This window comes from Stegostoma tigrinum, chromosome 1, assembly GCF_030684315.1.
Source record: "Stegostoma tigrinum isolate sSteTig4 chromosome 1, sSteTig4.hap1, whole genome shotgun sequence".
Lineage (NCBI taxonomy): Eukaryota > Metazoa > Chordata > Chondrichthyes > Orectolobiformes > Stegostomatidae > Stegostoma > Stegostoma tigrinum.
Window position 1 is genome coordinate 181,650,657 of NC_081354.1, and position 17,367 is coordinate 181,668,023.

The window sequence follows — 17,367 nt, forward strand, 5'->3', positions numbered from 1 at the left end:
GAGCTGGAATGATTGTTGCAAAGTAAGGGTATGAAGGCCTGCTTCATGAAGGCTGTAGGTAGAATTAAGACACAAGCTAGACAGGATCTAATCACTTGGTGGAAGAGGGTTGAAGACTCAATAGCCTCCTCTGACCAGTCCCAGTCCTATGGTTTCCATAGGAACATAAACTTTACTTTTAGAGCAGGTTAAGAGCCGTCCTGGTGCTCCTAGTCTTTATGGACCTCTCATTGCCCACAAGGTTTCAGTTGGTACCTAACCCACACGGAAGTCGAGATTCCATCTGGAGCTTAGGCTTGTAAGTCTTTCTTCTGGTAAAAAGCCTATACCTTCTGAAAATCGCAAGAATGGACCATCTCCTTCTAGCACTGCCCTGCTTGTTCACCTCAACTAGATAGGGCTGCAAATGCCCAACAGTATAAGACAATGGGGGACAAGACAGTAAAACAAAGGCAGAATGAACAGGGAAAGAAGGAGACTTGACCTCTGACCCGAAATCCACTCCTTGACTAAGTCAAATCCTACTTTTCACAATGGCTTCAACTTTCAGAGTGTCATTAGTGCCATGAAGAATGTAGATTTTTCTGGGGGCCTGGATTCAAATCCTGCCACAAGCAGGTGGTGGAATTTGAATACAAGAATAATTTGGAAGTAAGAATCCAATGATGTCATGAAATTACTGCTGATCAGTAGGAAAATCTCACCTGGTTCATTCATGTCCTTCAGGGATGGAAATCTGTCATCCTTACCTGGTCTGGCCTAGCTGTGACTCCAAACCCACAGCAAAAGTAACTGACTTTTAACTGCCCTCTGGGCAATTAGGGATTGGTAATAAATGCTGGTCCAGCCAGCGATGCCCACATCTCATGAATGAATGAAAATAAGTTATTGCAATGAGACCACAAGGAAGTCCTACTGAGCTGAACACACACCTGGGAAGTTGAGTTTTCCAATAGGCAATCCAAAAAAGCCCCTTAAAGTCAGAAAATCCAGAGTGTTCCAACTTGCTTCAGCTTAATAATTGCATGGACCATATAAAAAAAGATTAAGTATGGGCTTAGCTATTAAACGGACCCCAAATCACCAGTGATGTCTTCCCAGCCAAACTACACCAATCCCGGCACCCTTCAATCTTCCAGACCTGATACACACACAGACTTAGAACTGCTGTCAGAAAATACTGCCAATCAACCCCAGCTAATGATTTCCCTCCCTACTCTTGTCCTGATCAAACCAACTTTGGGTGCCTGGATTCAAATCCTGCCACAAGCAGATGGTGGAATTTGAATACAAGAATACAAGAACACCCCTGCCTCGCAATCCCTCAAACCATCCTGACAACCACACCCCTGACCCCACAAAACCCGACATCCCCAACTCAACCTAACTGTTCACTCCAACCTGACCCGACAACCTCCCTCTTCCCAAGCCAGCACCATGGGACCTGGCATTCCATCAGATGTGACACTCTCCTCACACCTGCTGACCCAATACACCCTCACCCTTGCTGGACCTAATAGCCTCTTGAACCCCATCCCTCCAGCCTCTTGACCTGGCCCAATGATGCTCCCCACTGACCCATTGTGATCATCCCTCCCCTCACCAGACCCAACAAAACCTTTCACTCCAACACCAAATTGACCCTAAGGACTCATTTACTTACCTGACATCCTGTCCACTTGGCACCCTAAACCCCTACCCAACTGGCATCCTACCCCTCACCCATATGGTACTCTACCCGCTTCCCCAATTGGCACCCTTATCTGCTCACTTATTCTTATCCTTTCACAGCGATAATCAAAGCGTCTGCTGGACTACAGATTATACGACTCAGATCTGTAACAGCCGGAACAAAATTAACGATTGGTGGAAAAGCTCAGCGGGTCTGGCAGCATCTGTGGGGTGAAATCAGAGTTAATGTTTCAGGCCCAGTGTAAGATATGATTTCTATGAAGACTGTTGAGTTTGAGTATTCCTGGACAGACTTATAACCACAGGTCCCTGCAAGGAATCTTCAGTGTAGAAGTCATCAAAAAGTGAGCTGGTAATTTTAAATCCTTTCAGGTTCAAAGTTAGGGATAGTAGGATGTCAGGTCCATCATCTTCTGCCTTCAATCAATATCAGCTTTTGCTAAAACTTCCCATGTCACATGCACCTAACTATTGCAATGCTTTTCTCATTGAGCTCGCTTTTCTCTATGTCCCACAAATTTCAGCCACCTGTTTTCTGACATACACCATTCAGCCCATTGAGACTGTTCTGCTATTCAATGAGATTGTGGCTGATCTGATCATCCTCAGCTGTACTTTCTTGCCTTTTCCCCATAACCCATGATCTCTTTACTGATTAAAAATCTATCTCAGCCTTGACTATAATTAATAGCCGAACCTCCATGGTAAAGAATTCCACAGATTCACAACCCTCTGAGAGAAGAAACTCTTCACTTAAACGGCGAGCATGAGGGGGCATAGCTTTAAATTGAGGGGTGAAAGATCTAGGACAGATGTCAGAGGTAGTTTCTTTACTCAGAGAGTAGTAAGGGAATGGAACGCTTTGCCTGCAACGGTAGTAGATTCACCAACTTTAGGTACATTTAAGTCGTCATTGGATAAGCATATGGACGTACATGGAATAGTGTAGGTTAGATGGGCTTGAGATCGGTATGACAGGTTGGCACAACATCGAGGGCCAAAGGGCCTGTACTGCGCTGTAATGTTCTATGTTCTATGTTCTATGTTCTTTCTCATACAAGTTTCATTCATCAAATGTCCTGAAGTTCATTAACTTACACTGCATCAGCCCATCATTGCTATCATATTAAAGTTGTCCTAAAACCTCAACTCTGTCATTTCCTCCAGCTCAAAGATTAAGTTCAATTTGGGTTTAATGTTCATTCCTCATTCCCTTGCACTCAGCCATCACGGTCTTCTGCTTTGGGATTCCTTCCCTAAACTTTTTCACCTCTCTCCCTGGCTTTCTTCCTTTAAGACCCTTCTTAAGCCTCATGCCTTTGGTCAAGTTTTTGTTCAGCTGGCCTTCTATCTCCTGAGACAAAGCAGAAGTTGTTGAAAAAGCTCAGCAGGTATGGCAGCATATGTGGAGAGAAATCAGAGTTCATATTTCAGGTCGAGTGATCCTTCTTCTACATCTTGAAGTGGCTTAATAGTCTGACTTGATCTGATAATACTCCTGCGAAGCACCTTGACGCATTTCTTTTCTACGCCAACAGTGCTATATGAATGCAAGCTGTTGTTGTGATAGTATGATAACCAAAGATGAATAGATAAAGGACAAAAGAAAGACAGAGCAAACCCTGGGTAAATAGAGAGAAAAGGGCAACACTGAGAAATGGGCCCAGAGAGATAGAAAGTGTGAAGGAAAGTCGGGGGGGAAGGTTGCGGTGGGAGAAAAGAATCAGCGTAAATATTTAAATAGGTGAGAGATAAATAAATCAGTCTTTTGGATGTAATCAAGCGTGTTGCAATAGAACTGCCCAAGTAACCATTCTCAGCTTAAACACCCCTGTGCGCGGTGCAAACAATCTGTCTTAAATCAATTTGATTTATAACAGAGCTCTTGGAAGGAAATCCACTGCAAAGGCAGTTGCAATGGAAAGCAAATATTGTAATTTGAGTAATAAAGTCTATATGCAGTTTGCTGAATGAGCTCCAAGCTTTGTAAAGGTGTATGTGTGTGTGTGTGCACGGCAGGGGGAGAACACCTGATTGTTATTCATGAAACGGTGAGTTATGCATATTAGTGCAAACAAGCTATTCGACTTGCTTATATTTGGAGTGTCAATCATTTTAGTGAATACAAGATTTGTACTTGACAAACTGGAGTGAGCAACTTACTTGACAAATTGTCCCCAAAGTCAAATCTGACAGCCTTTTTGTGATTAATGGCCTGATTATGGGAGCATTTTTTTTACACATTTTGAATTTGCATTACATGAAGATGGAAATTGTTCTCACAGCGCAGGCACATAGGGGGAAATAGATGGCATTTAGTCAAGAGGAGCTGTTTGTCTGGAAAGTGCAGGGCCTTTGTGGGGGTTTGGATAGCTGTCGCTCTGTCCTCTGTTGCCTCATGTCAACTGCCTCCATGTCACACAGATCAAATCCTTTCCCTGATGATTTTAACTGAGGTTTAAGAACACATAGTTGTTGTAGGAGCGGGAGCAGACATCTAATTCCTTAAGCCTACCATAGGTAGTGGGCATGGCTCTGATCGTAAAACTCACATCTGAGCCAGAGACGGGAGGAACTGCCGATGCTGGAGTCTGAGATAACACGGTGTGGAGCTGGATGAACACAACAGGCGAAGGAGCATCAGAGGAGCAGGAAAGCTGACGTTTCAGGTCTGGACCCTTCATCAGAAATCCCTTTTCTGAATTTTCTGAAGAAGGGTCCAGATCCGTAACGTCAGCTTTCTTGCTCCTCTGATGCTGCCTGGCCTGCTGTGTTCATCCAGCTCTACACCTTGTTAACTCAACTGAGTCCAGAAGGTTGTGGGCTCGAAGTTTTTTATTTTCTCTGCCATAATGTTGCAGGTAATGTCAGTACTTGTTGCCCATCCCGAGTGGGCCTCGATTTGCTGGTAGTGGGCCACCTTCTTTGAGCACTGCTGTGCCCCCAGTTCAACTTTTTCGTAGCGGTTTGGTACCACTGCACAGTTTGCTGGGCCAAAACCAGAGCTTCTCGTCCTGCGCTTTCACTTGGAAAAACATGGGAATGCCAAATCTCAAACGGCCGTTATAGTTTACAATGCTGGAGGGAAGAGTGCCGAGTGGTTGGCAAGTCAACTCTAATAGGCCAGGGCATTGCAAAGGGGAACATGATGGGGCAACTAAAGGCTCATCAAGATCTTGACTAATACATAAAAGCAAATGGCTATTCCTTGTTTTTGGAAAGAACAGATCACTAGATATGAACGTATTATCCAGACAATGTCTTATTGTGATGGGGGAAGGAAATAAGCCTTGTTACAAGCTCAAATGATGACTATAAATTGATTGTTTGAGCTCCCCACCACTAATTACCCCCCTTTTGTCCTGTTGGAGAAATTGTTATGATTGTTTGAATTTTGGCATTCTTGCGTTTGTCCTGACACAAAGCTTTGGGCTGCCTGTTCAGCAAGAATCCCTCTTTGTTCCTTCTTGCAGAATTGTGCCTATTCATTGAGTTCCAGCCAATATTTTAAGGGTTTGAAATTACTTGATGCGCTCCTCTTAATGAGTTTAGAAAATCTTTCTAATCACCATTAACTAAGACATTAATTCAGTGTCAATCTAACGGGTTAATGACTTAATTAAAATAGCAATCAGGAATTTTGCCTGAGTCTGTTTGTCAATTTGTACATAATAAGACTGAAATTTCCATCCCACGGTTTTTCGATGTGACTTCATTTATCTGCTGTCTCCCTTCATTCTTCAAACCAATTGAGGTGGAGTACAATGCATGGCATTTGTATAGAGTCTCCCTCACCATCGCCTCAGGATGTTCCAAAGCACTTTACATCCAATCTTTGAAACATTTTAGAACTGTAGCCCTTGCTGTAATACAGAAAAAAAGGCAGATATTTCAGAAAACAGCAACCACGAATATCAAACAGCAGGTCAGGCTTGTTGAGGGGGGAGTCCCCTTTCTTGTCTTCACAAGTAATATCCTGGGGTCTTTTACATCCGTCCGAAGGGACCTCAGATTACAAAGCTCAGGATGAGCCTTTACTGGTTTTGTGTGAGTTGGGAAATCTCTTCACTCCATGGATTGTGCATCGTTGAAATTCTCTTCCCCCAAAGTGCAATGGGTCCTCACTCATTAGAACATAGAACATAGAACATAGAACATAGAACAGTACAGCACAGAACAGGCCCTTCAGCCCACAATGTTGTGCCGACCATTGATCCTCATGTATGCACCCTCAAATTTCTGTGACCATATACATGTCCAGCAGTCTCTTAAATGACCCCAATGACCTTGCTTCCACAACTGCTGCTGGCAATGCATTCCATGCTCTCACAACTCTCTGTGTAAAGAACCCGCCTCTGACATCTCCTCTATACGTTCCACCAACCAGCTTAAAACTATGACCCATCGTGCTAGCCATTTCTGCCCTGGGAAATAGACTCTGGCTATCAACTCTATCTATGCCTCTCATTATCTTGTATACCTCAATTAGGTCCCCTCTCCTCCTCCTTTTCTCCAATGAAAAGAGACCGAGCTCAGTCAACCTCTCTTCATAAGATAAGCCCTCCAGTTCAGGCAGCATCCTGGTAAACCTCCTCCGAACCCTCTCCAAAGCATCCACATCTTTCGTATAATAGGGCGACCAGAACTGGACACAGTATTCCAAGTGTGGTCTAACCAAAGTTTTATAGAGCTGCAACAAGATCTCACGACTCTTAAACTCAATCCCCCTGTTAATGAAAGCCAAAACACCATATGCTTTCTTAACAACCCTGTCCACCTGGGTGGCCATTTTAAGGGATCTATGTATCTGCACACTCGCCACTCTTCCCTGCTTTCCGGAGGGACGACTTTCTCCATAAATCTCTTTTCTGCTCCACACTCCCATCCAGCTCCACGTCACCCGGCTCTTTTCCCTGCAACTGAGAGAAGTGCAGAACCTGCCCCGACTCCACCACCCAGTACTCTCCATCCCAGGCTACAGGAAAACCTTCTACATCAAACAGATGTTCACCTGCACATCTGCTGATGTATATTGTATCCCTTGTTCCTGATGTGGCCTCCTCTTCATTGGGGAAAACACGTGGAGCCTTCGAGACCGCTTTGTGGAACATCTACGCTCCACACCCTGGATGCCATGTCCATCCTGGGACTCATCCAATGCCACAATGATACCACCCGAAGGCTGCAGGAACAGGACCTCATATTCCGCTTGGGAACCCTGCAAACCAATGGTATCAATGTGGACTTCACAAGCTTCAAAATCTCCCCACCACCACCTGCATCCCAAAACCAGGCCAGCTCGTCCCTGTCTCCCTGACCTGTCCTTCCTTTCTCCCACTGATCCACTCCTCCCACCTCAACCCCCGCCCCTACCTCCATCCAACCAGTCTCATCCCTGTCTCCTTGGCCTGTCCGTCTTCCCTTGACTGACTAACCTCCACCCTAACTCCTCACCTACACTCACCTTTACTGGCTCCATCCCAGCCTCCTTGACCTGTCTGTCTCCTCTCCACCTGTCTGTTCATTTGCCCATCTTCCATCTGCCTCCCCCTCTCTCTATTTATTCCAGAATCACCTTCTCCTCCCCCATTTCTGAAGAAGTGTCCAGACCCGAAATGTCAGCTTTCCTGCTCCTCTGATGCTGCTTGGCCTGCTGTGTTCATCCAGGTCAATACTTTGTTATCTCAGATTCTCCAGCAGCAGCAGTTCCCACTATATCTGGAGACTGCAATGTTGGGGAAAGAAATTCTGCAGACGTGTTCTGCACTATGAAGAATCTCGATTAATATTACTGAACACCAGACATGACAAAAGAGCATAATTTCCAACCCCAAAAGATCATATTGCAGATCACTATTTCCCACCTCTAAGGTGTGACTGCCCTCCTCCTGAAAGCATTAAATGTTACACAGCAACAAATTATATTCTAGGAACAAAAACAAAGTTGTGGGAAAAGCTCAGCAGATCTGGCAGCATCTTTGAAGGTAAAAAAACAGAGTCAATGTTTGGTGTTCACTGACCCTTCCTCAGAATTGATGGTGGCTGAGAAAATGTCAGTTTATATGCTGAAACTAGGGAGATGGGTGGGGTAGAGAGTAAACGAGATGCTAGGGCCCAAAGAGAGAGAAAGAAGTTGGGCAGACAAAGGAGTTAATAACGATCAGGCTGGGAGGGTGAGTAGTTGCTAATAGGGACTGTTAGTGACTCACAACAGGGAGTGTGTGATGGCAGGGTATGTGGTAACAAGGCCTGGTGTGTGCAGTGGGGTGTGGGACATGGGAGAGTTTAGTCCCTAAAATTATTGAACTCAATACTGAGTCATGAGGGCTGCAGGGTCCCCAAGTGGAAAATGAGGTGTTGTTCCTCCAGCTTGCTTTGGGCTTCACTGTAACACTGCAGCAAGCCAGAGACAGAGATGTTGGCCAGGGAGCAGGGTGGTGCATTAAAGTGGCAGGCAACAGGCAGTTCAGAGACTTTTTTTACATGCCGAGCATAGATGTTCTACCTCGCGTTCACCAAGTCTTCACTTCATTTCCCAATGTAGAGGCGACCACATTGTGAGCAGCGAATGCAGTAGACTAGATTCTGGGAAGTGCGGATGAAGTGTTGCTTCACCTGGAAGTTATGTTTGGCGATACTGGGGAGGGAGGGGTAAATGGGCAGATTTCTGTTTCCATTTCTGGGATAGACTGGCCACTAATATTCATTACAAATCCACTGTCTCCCACACTTACCTGGGCTATACGTCCTCACACCCTCCTTCCTGTAAAATCCTGTAAATGTCTTGCATTTGTGCAGATTAAACACAATCTGCCACACCACAGCCCAGTGAGTGATATTCCCACCGCACCCCCACACAACCCTGAGATGTTTTGAAAGACCCTCCCAGCTCCAGAAGGCCGACAAACTCCAGTCTTTATTTTTGCAAAGACTCCCTCCATCCCATTCTCTCAGTTCCTCAAGACAGAGCTTGCTAGAACTTTGGATACTGTTTGAATTAAGTGCTGTTAGGAAGGGGGTTCCAGGATTTTGACCCAGCAACAGTAGAGGAATGGCAATATATTTCAAAATCAGGATGGTGTGTGATTAAGAAAGGTGGTGGTGTTCCCATGTATCTGCTGCCCTTGTCCTTCTGCATGGAAGAGACTATGGGTCTGGAAACTGCTTTTTAAGCAGTCGTGCTGAATTGGAGCAGTGCATTTTTTAGTTCTTAGTAATGGAGAGAATGAATGTTGAAGATGTTGCATAGGTTTTTAATCACCTATTTATGAATATAGGAATCACAGGCTGTGCATGCATTTATTGTCCATCCTAGTTAACCATGAGAAGGTGCTGCATAGCTGGCTCCATGAACTGCTGTAATCCATTTGGTACATGTGCCCTTAGGGAATTCCAGGATTTTGACCCATGAGGGAATGGTGTCATATTGTCAAGTCTGGGTGGTGCGTGGCTTAGTGGGAAAGTTGAAAGTGCTCGTGTTCCCATGTACCTTTAGCCCTTGCCCTTCAAGATGGAAGTGGTAGTGTGTTTGGAAGGTGCTGTCTGAGGGGCGTTGAAGAATTCCTGGAGCGCATCTTGTAGATGGTACACAGCTGATACTGAGCATCATTAGTGTGGGGGATGATTGTACGTTGATGTAGCACCAATACAGTGGGCAGCTTAGTCCTGGATGGTGTCAAGATTCTTGAGTGTTGTTAGGGCTGCACTCATCCAGGCAAGTGGGGAATATTCCATCACACTCCTGACTTATGCCTTATAGTCAGTGAACAGGCTTTGGGAAATCAGGAGGTAAGTTATTTGTTGCAGGATTTCCAGCCTCTGACCTGCTCATGTAGATAAAGTTTTTAAATAGTTGTAGTTCAGGTCCTGGATTGTCCTCTGATCTAACTCATGTCTGCAGCACAGAACAGAGGGCTACAGCACGAAAACAGCCTCCACAAAGAATTCTATCAAGAAACGGAAAAGAAATCAGATTTCTCATAAAATTTTGTCTATAATTTTACAATTTTCATTTCTACTGCTCCTTTAATGTACTTGGATTTGAATAAATACTTGAAAGGCAAGAACTGTCATGAGCAAAAGAGCAGAAAGAAATAAGTCTGACTGTGTAGCTTTCACATAGTTAAGATCGTCTGAAACATCTGATTCTGGCTTGTACGATATACCAGGATGTTGCTGGGTATGGAATGAGTGAGTCATAAGGAAAGGCTGGTTGGTGTGGGACATTTTTCATTGGAATGTAGGAGGTTGAGAGGTGACCTGATGAAAGTTTATAAAATAATGAGAGGTATAGGAAGAATTGAGGTTATTGTCTTTTCCCTAAGCTGGGGGATTTCAAGACGAGGGGGAACATTTTAAATGGTGAGAGGAAAGAGATTTAAAAAAGACAGGAGAGGTAAATTTTTAGCACAGGGGGTGGTTCGCATGTGGAATGAACTTCCTGAGGAAGTGGCAGATGTGGGTATAGAACATAGAACAGTACAGCACAGTACAGGCCCTTCGGCCCACAATGTTGTGCCGAACTTTTACCGGAACCTAAGATCTATCTAACCTCCACCCCTTCCTTATACTATCATCCATATGCCTATCTAATAGCCACTTAAATGCCCCTGATGAGGCTGACTCCACTACCCTCTCCAGCAATGCATTCCACGTCCCAACCATTCCCCGAGTAAAGAACCTACCTCTGATGTCTCCCCTATATCTACCTCCCCTCACTTTAAAACTATGCCCCCTCATAATAGTTGCCTCCACCCCAGGAAAAAGTCCCTGACTGTCCACCATATCTATACCTCTGATCATTTTGTACACCTCTATCAAGTCAGATCTCATCCTTTGCCGTTCTAAAGAGAAAAGTCCTAGCCCTCTCAACCTTTCCTCATAAGACCTTCCCTCCGTTCCAGGCAACATTCTGATAAATCTCTTCTGTACCTTTTCCAATGCTTCCACATCTTTCCTGTAATGAGACGACCAGAACTGGACACAATACTCCAGATGTGGCTGAACCAGGGTTTAGTATAGCTGGAGCATAACTTCACAACTCTTGAACTCAATCCCTCTGTTAATGAAAGCCAACACACCATAAGCCTTCTTAACAACTCTATCCACCTGGGTGGCGGCTCTTAGGGAGCTGTGAACATGAATCCCAAGATGCCTCTGCTCCTCCAAACTGCAAAAATCTTTCCGTTAATCCTGTCATCTGTTTTCAAGTTTGTCCTTCCAAAATGAATGACCTCACACTTTTAAGGGTACAATTACAATGTTTAAAAGACATTTGAGTGGATATGTGAATAGGAAAGGTTTGGAGGGATATGGGCAGTTTGGGATTATGTTCTGCATGGACTGATTGCACCGAAAGGTCTGTTTCTCTGCTGTATGGCCCTATATGTCTGCTTCAGAGAAGACTGACTTAACTGACTGAACCAACAGACCATCAGAAGCCAAGGACTGATTGCTCTTCCCGAGCAATTTCAAAGTTATTCAGGTCAGGCTTTCCTTTAATTCATTCATGAGATGAGGGTGCCGCTGGCTAGGCAGCATTTATTGCCCATCGCTAATTGCCCAGAGGGCAGTTCAAAGTCAATCACATGCTATGGGTCTGGAGTCACATGTAGGCCAGACCAGGTGAGGATGGCAGTTTCCTTCCCTAAAGGATGTGAGTGAACCAGATGGGTTTTTCCCAACAATTCACACTGGATTCATGGTGATCATTAGATTCTTAATTCCGGATATTTATTGAATTTTCATTCCACCATTTTGGCGTGGCGGGATTTGAACTCAGGTCACCTAGAACATTATCTAGATCTCTGTGTTAACAGTCCAGTGATAATACCACTCGGCCATTGCCTTCCCATACGATCATGCCTGAATGCCCCTCCTTTTATTGGTGATGTTGAGCTTCCCTCTGGTACCACATGGGTGTTCAGGAGGGAGTTCCAGAACCTTGATCCTGAAAGGGGAGGCATCGGCTTAATGGTATTCTCACAAAGCTATTAATCAAGAAAGTCAGCCAATATTCGGGGACCTGGGTTTAAATCCTGACATAGCAGATGGAATTTGACTGCAACAGTAACCTAATTAAAGAATCTATTGTTGATCATGAAACCATTGTCAATTATCAGGAAAAACTAGGTAATGTCCTTCAGGGAAGGAAACTGCCACCCTCACCTGGTTTGACCTAGATGTGACTCCAAACTCACAGCAATGTGATTGACTCCTAACAGCCCCCTGGGCAATTGGGGATGGACAGTAAATGCTGGTCTAGCCAGTGATGCCCACCTCCCACTGGTGAATAAAAAAAAATAAACTGAAGGAGCAGTGAGAAACTCCCAAGTCAGGACAGTATAACTTGGAGGGGAATTTACTGTTGGTGATGCCCCATGTAAATGCTGCACAGTCCTTCCAGGTGATACAGGTCACGGGTTCAGAAGAGGCTGGTGAGTTGCTTCTTGCAGATGGCATGACTGTTGCTGCAAAAGAGGATCTGAATCTTTAAGGTGCAGGATGGAAAGCTGATTGATGGACCAGCTTGCCCTGGATACTTTTTTGTAACCTCAAACATGGAACTAATCAGTGTTAACCAGGAGTGCCACATTTCTTAAGCTTGGCTGACATCAGTTGTGAGCAGTGAAAGACTGCAACAACTAGCCTCAGCATCCTGGGCTCAGGTTTGCTGTTTGTTCTCTGAACCTCAACTGAAGGCAGCACTCACTGAGCAGTAATGATTTCTGCCTTACAGTGCAGTGTCCTGCCAGGGCTCAGTGTATGGAACATTTCTGACTGTACCCTTTATTTCTCCACTGCCTCCCATACTGCCTTTGACTGATTTTTCTTGTTCTCTCTAACTCTGTAGCGTTGAATGAGCCTACCATTGACTACGGATTCCAACGGCTACAAAAAGTCATTCCACGGCATCCTGGGGACCCTGAACGATTACCAAAGGTTAGATTTTCTCAATGTGTTCTTTCATTTGTTAAAGAGAAATATTGCAAGCATTGAGGAAAGTGGAAGGTGATAACTATCCTTGCATCCTTGAAAGGCTGTCGGTGCATGAGACTGTACAATGACAGGAATCATTTGGGGTTCTCTCTTACGCTGGAATAAATGATGATGCATTGAGATGAAGAACATTGAAGAGAATGTTGCAACATTGCAGTGAACAATAATATACTGTGATGACAGAGAATGTTGGCTTGGAGGGTCGCATTGATAGTTACCTGACTCGGAAGACCACCGTGTGTATAAAGAATGCTTTCCAACGATGAGTGTAAGTTTATGGTTGTTTGCATTTTCTTAGGAAGGCAAATTTGATGTGAGCATTTGTTTTGAGAGGGTTAGAATACAACAGTTAGGATGTACTGCTGAGGCTGATGCTCTGGTCAGACAGCATTTGAAATATTGTGAGCAGTATTGGACTCTGTATCTAAGGAAGTATTTAATAAGCCTTGGAGGGAGTCCAGACGAGGTTTACAAGAAAGATACCTGGGATGAAGGGCTTGATGTATGATGAAGGTTTGAGGAATCTGGGTCTATACTTGATGGAGTTTAGAAGGACAAGGAAGGATCTGATTGAAACTCACAGAACGCTGAGAGATTTGGATAGAGTGGACATGGAGAGTATGTTTGCACGAGTAGGAGAGACTAGAACACAAGGGCACAACCACTGAGTGAAAGGGCAGCCATTTAGAACTCAGATGAGGAGGAATTTCTTTAGCCAAAGGGTGGTGAATCTGTGGGGGCCTAGTCATTGGGTGTGTTCAAGACAGAGGTGGATAGGTTCTTGATTAGTAAGGGGCTCAACCGTAAAGGGGAGAAGGCAGGAGAATGGGGTTGAGAAACATATCAGTCACAATCGAAAGGCAGAGCAAAGCTAATGGGTGGAATGACCTAATTCTGTTCCTATGTCTTATGTTCTTCTGGCCATTTGTTTTTGGGGAGCTCCAACGAAGGATTTTGGCTTCTAGATGGGGACGGGCAGAAAAAAAATGTTCACATCAGATGAGAAAGCCCCCAGATTTGAGGTGCCCGGGCCTTAGCTGACTTCATTGTCATATTGTCATGCACCATCCAGACCTGCAGTAGAATTGTGCTGCTTTAACTGTGGATCGCTGTCCTCAGCATGAAACTAACTCATCCAGAAGACTGATTCCTGAGAATCTCCCAACACAAACAACCAAAATAAATGCACTTTATTCCTGAGCCAATAAGTGTGGGGGTAGAAAAGCAGTGCATGTCAGAGAGCATCGGAGGGGGCAGGAAAGTCAACATCCTTGGATGCTGTCTGGCCTGCTGTGCTTTTCCAGCTCCACATTTACTGGCTCTAGTTTCCAGCACCTGCAGCCCTTACTGTCTCCAAGACACTTGATTCCTGTTTGGGGAGAAATATCTTTCAGCTCTACCTGTGAAGCAACTTGAAGAGTCTTATTAGCTACTATGTTAAGGATGCTTAGAAATCCCTTAGCTTTCATGGACTTCCCTGGAATTGTATAACTCCTGTTTGCTCATGACTCATTGTATCTACTCCAGCTCTCAGAAAGTGCTATTGTGTTCATCCTGTCCACCACCAACACTGCATTTTACAGCCCAAACTCTGCTCCAATATTATTGTCCTGCACAATTTTTACTTTTGGAATCTGTCACTAAATTCCTGAATTTACTTCTACTACCCTTTTGGGAATTGCACTCACTGATATAACTTTATAACTCATTACATTGAAAACATTCCCCGCCCTTTCCTGGGTACTTTACCAATTATTTGCAATTTTTAGTAATCTACTTCTTTTTAAATTCATCCATGGGATGAGGGCATCACTATCTCGGTCAGCATTTATTGCCCATCCCTAATTGCCCAGAGGGTAGTTAAGCGTCAACCACATTTCTGTGGGTCTGGAGTCACATGTAGGCCAGGCCAAGTAAGGATAGCAGTTTTCCTTCCCCGAAGGACATTAGTGAACCAGATAGGATTTCCCTCTGAAGTTCAGCAGTAGCTTCGTGGTCATCAATAGATGCCTAATTTCAGATATTTTAAATGGATTTAAGTTACACATTTGCTGTGGTAGGATTCGAACTCGGGTCCCCAAGACATTGTCTGGGTTGCTGGATTAACAGTCCAGCGATAATACCACTAGGCCATTGCCTCACTTCTCAGCCAGTAAAAATTGTTTCAAGCACTCAAATCAAAACACAACTAAAATGCCCTCAATGACAATACAGTGCCCTCCGTCCTTTCTGTTCCAAAGTGAACATTCCCAGTTTTTCTCTATCTGTATATGTGATTTTTTTATTCATTCATGAAAGATGGAGATTGAGGGGGAACCTGATTGAGGTCTACAAAATCATGAGGGGTATAGACAAGATGGATAGCAAGAAGGTTTTTCCCCGAGTGGGGGACTCAATTACTAAGGGTCATGTGTTCAAAGTGAGAGGAGGAAAGTTGAAGGGAGATGTGTGTGGAAAGTTCTTTACGCAGAGGGTGGCGGGTGCCTGGAACGCGTTGCCAACGGAGGTGGTTTACATAGACACAATAGTGTCTTTTAAGATATATCTGGACAGGTACATGGATGGGCAGGGAGCAAAGGGATACAGGCCCTTAGAAAATAGATGACAGGTTTAGACAGAGGATCTCGATCAGCGCCAGCCTGGAGGGCCGAAAGGCCTGTCCCTGTGCTGTAATTTTCTTTGTTCTTCTTTGTTCTTTGAGATGTGGACATCACTGGCTAGGCCAGCATTCATTGCCCATCCCTAATTTCCCACAGGGTAGTTAAGAGTCAACTACATTGCTGTGAGTCTGGAGTCACACCTTGACCAGACTAGATATGGATGATGGATTCCCTTCTTGAAGGACATTCGTGAATTAGATGTGTTTCTCCAACAATCGACAATGGATTAATGGTCATCTGTAGACCCTTAATTCCAGAATAGTTATTGAATTCAAATTCTGCTATCTGGAACGTGGAATGATTTGAACACAGAGCCCCAGAACATTGGCTGAGTTTCTAGATTAACAATTCAGCAATAATACCATTAGGCCATTGCCTCCCCAATGGATTGGGGTAGCCAAGGGATGTGCAAGCATTCTCAACTTAGCTACTCATAAGATTCTATCCAGATTACCCCATTGCATTGAGTCTCACTGTGCGGCATTTAGTCTCAGAGTGAGAGCCCCTGTTCCATTCCAGTCACTGCCCAAGTCCCTTCCTTGACCCTTCAAAGACTGTTCAGCTTCCAGAACTTTCCAGAAAGGGGATTTTCCTATCGCACCAGCCCACTGCTTGAATAAGATGTGAAACAGAACCTCCCAGGTGGATGATAAAATCCCATGGCACTGTATCAAAGATGAGCAACAGATTTCTCCCTGGTGACTTGGCCAATAATCACCCCTCAATAAACCCTAATCTGGCCATTGCCTTTAAAATTCACAATCAGTAAAATTTAAAGTCGCCCGGTAAAGTGCACTTCATTGGTGGCAAAGCACTTTAAGATGGAAAGAGTCAAAGACGGTGCTATGAGAAAACATGCCTTCCATTTTGCTTTCCTCCGTTCACCTCCTTGTTTTCATCACATCAGGATTCAAAATTGAGCAAACATCCCCTCCAACTCTGAGATTAAAAGATGAAGCACTAATCCATTCTACCATCCAGCTTCTCAGCATATTATATAAGTTATTAAATAATACATCATATTATTGCTATAAAAGATTGAGGATTGTTTAATTATCTGTTGTACAGTGGTTTTTAATAATCTCTTGGCATTTTGCTCAATATTGAAGTCCTAAAGGAGTTCACATGAATTTTTACAATCTCCCTCTTAATTGTTTTATCTCTGGATTCCCATCTCCCTCAGGAGGTAATTATTATATTAATATGGTAAGGGCTCTTAATATAATATTAGAAGGGATGGAGGTAGTAACTGAATGTTCACCCTTGCAAAATATTGTGTCAGGACAGCTGAACTGCAGACTATGCCGGAAGCCTGCACACTCTGTGTTTGTTCAAGCTGAAGGGTCTTTAATGGACTGAGAAATTTTGTACCCTGGTCTGGACTCAAGAAGGGTGGATGTTGGGCTTTTGCAATTATTACAAGGTGAATTGTTACTGGATCAGTAATCCAGGGTCTTTGACTAATGATCCTAAGACACGAGTTCAAATCCCACTACTGCAGCTGGGGAATTTAAAATCATCAACTTAATTAAATCTGGAATAAAAATGCTTGTATGAGTATTTTCATGATGGTAAATTTCACCAAAGATCCTCAGACAGCACCTACCAAATCCACAACCACTTCTACCTAGCAGACACATGTGAGCACCACCGTCTCCAAGTTCCCCGCCTAGCCTCTCACCATCCTGACGTGGAAATACATCACTGTTCCTTCACCATCACTGGGTCAAAATCCTGGAATTCCCTCCCTAATGACATTGTGGGTCAACCCAAGCAGGAGGACTGCAAGGGTTCAAGAAGGCAGCTCACCACCACCATCTCAAGGACAACTAGGGGCGGGCAATAAATGCTGGCCCAGCCAGAGATGCCCACATCCCACAGAATGAATAAAGTTTTCAAAAAGTGACTGGATCTTTCTCAAAACCCATCTGATGCACATGCGTAAGGGAATCTGCCATCCTTCCCCAGGCTGGTCTACAGGTGTCTCGTAACCTATAAAACACACTTGACTCTGAAT

General features: G+C 44.3%; 1 protein-coding gene across 5 annotated transcripts in view; it reads left to right on the forward strand.

Moving 5' to 3' along the window:
- The window catches only part of LOC125455782 (transcription factor COE3-like), a 461,569-nt gene that overhangs the window by 379,664 nt on the left and 64,538 nt on the right, over nucleotides 1-17,367 (forward strand). For all 5 annotated transcript variants that reach the window (XM_048538221.2, XM_048538241.2, XM_048538249.2 and 2 more), the window contains exon 11: nucleotides 12,545-12,633. In XM_048538221.2, the coding sequence (XP_048394178.1) occupies nucleotides 12,545-12,633 (89 nt within the window). The remainder of the gene's footprint in view (nucleotides 1-12,544; nucleotides 12,634-17,367) is intronic.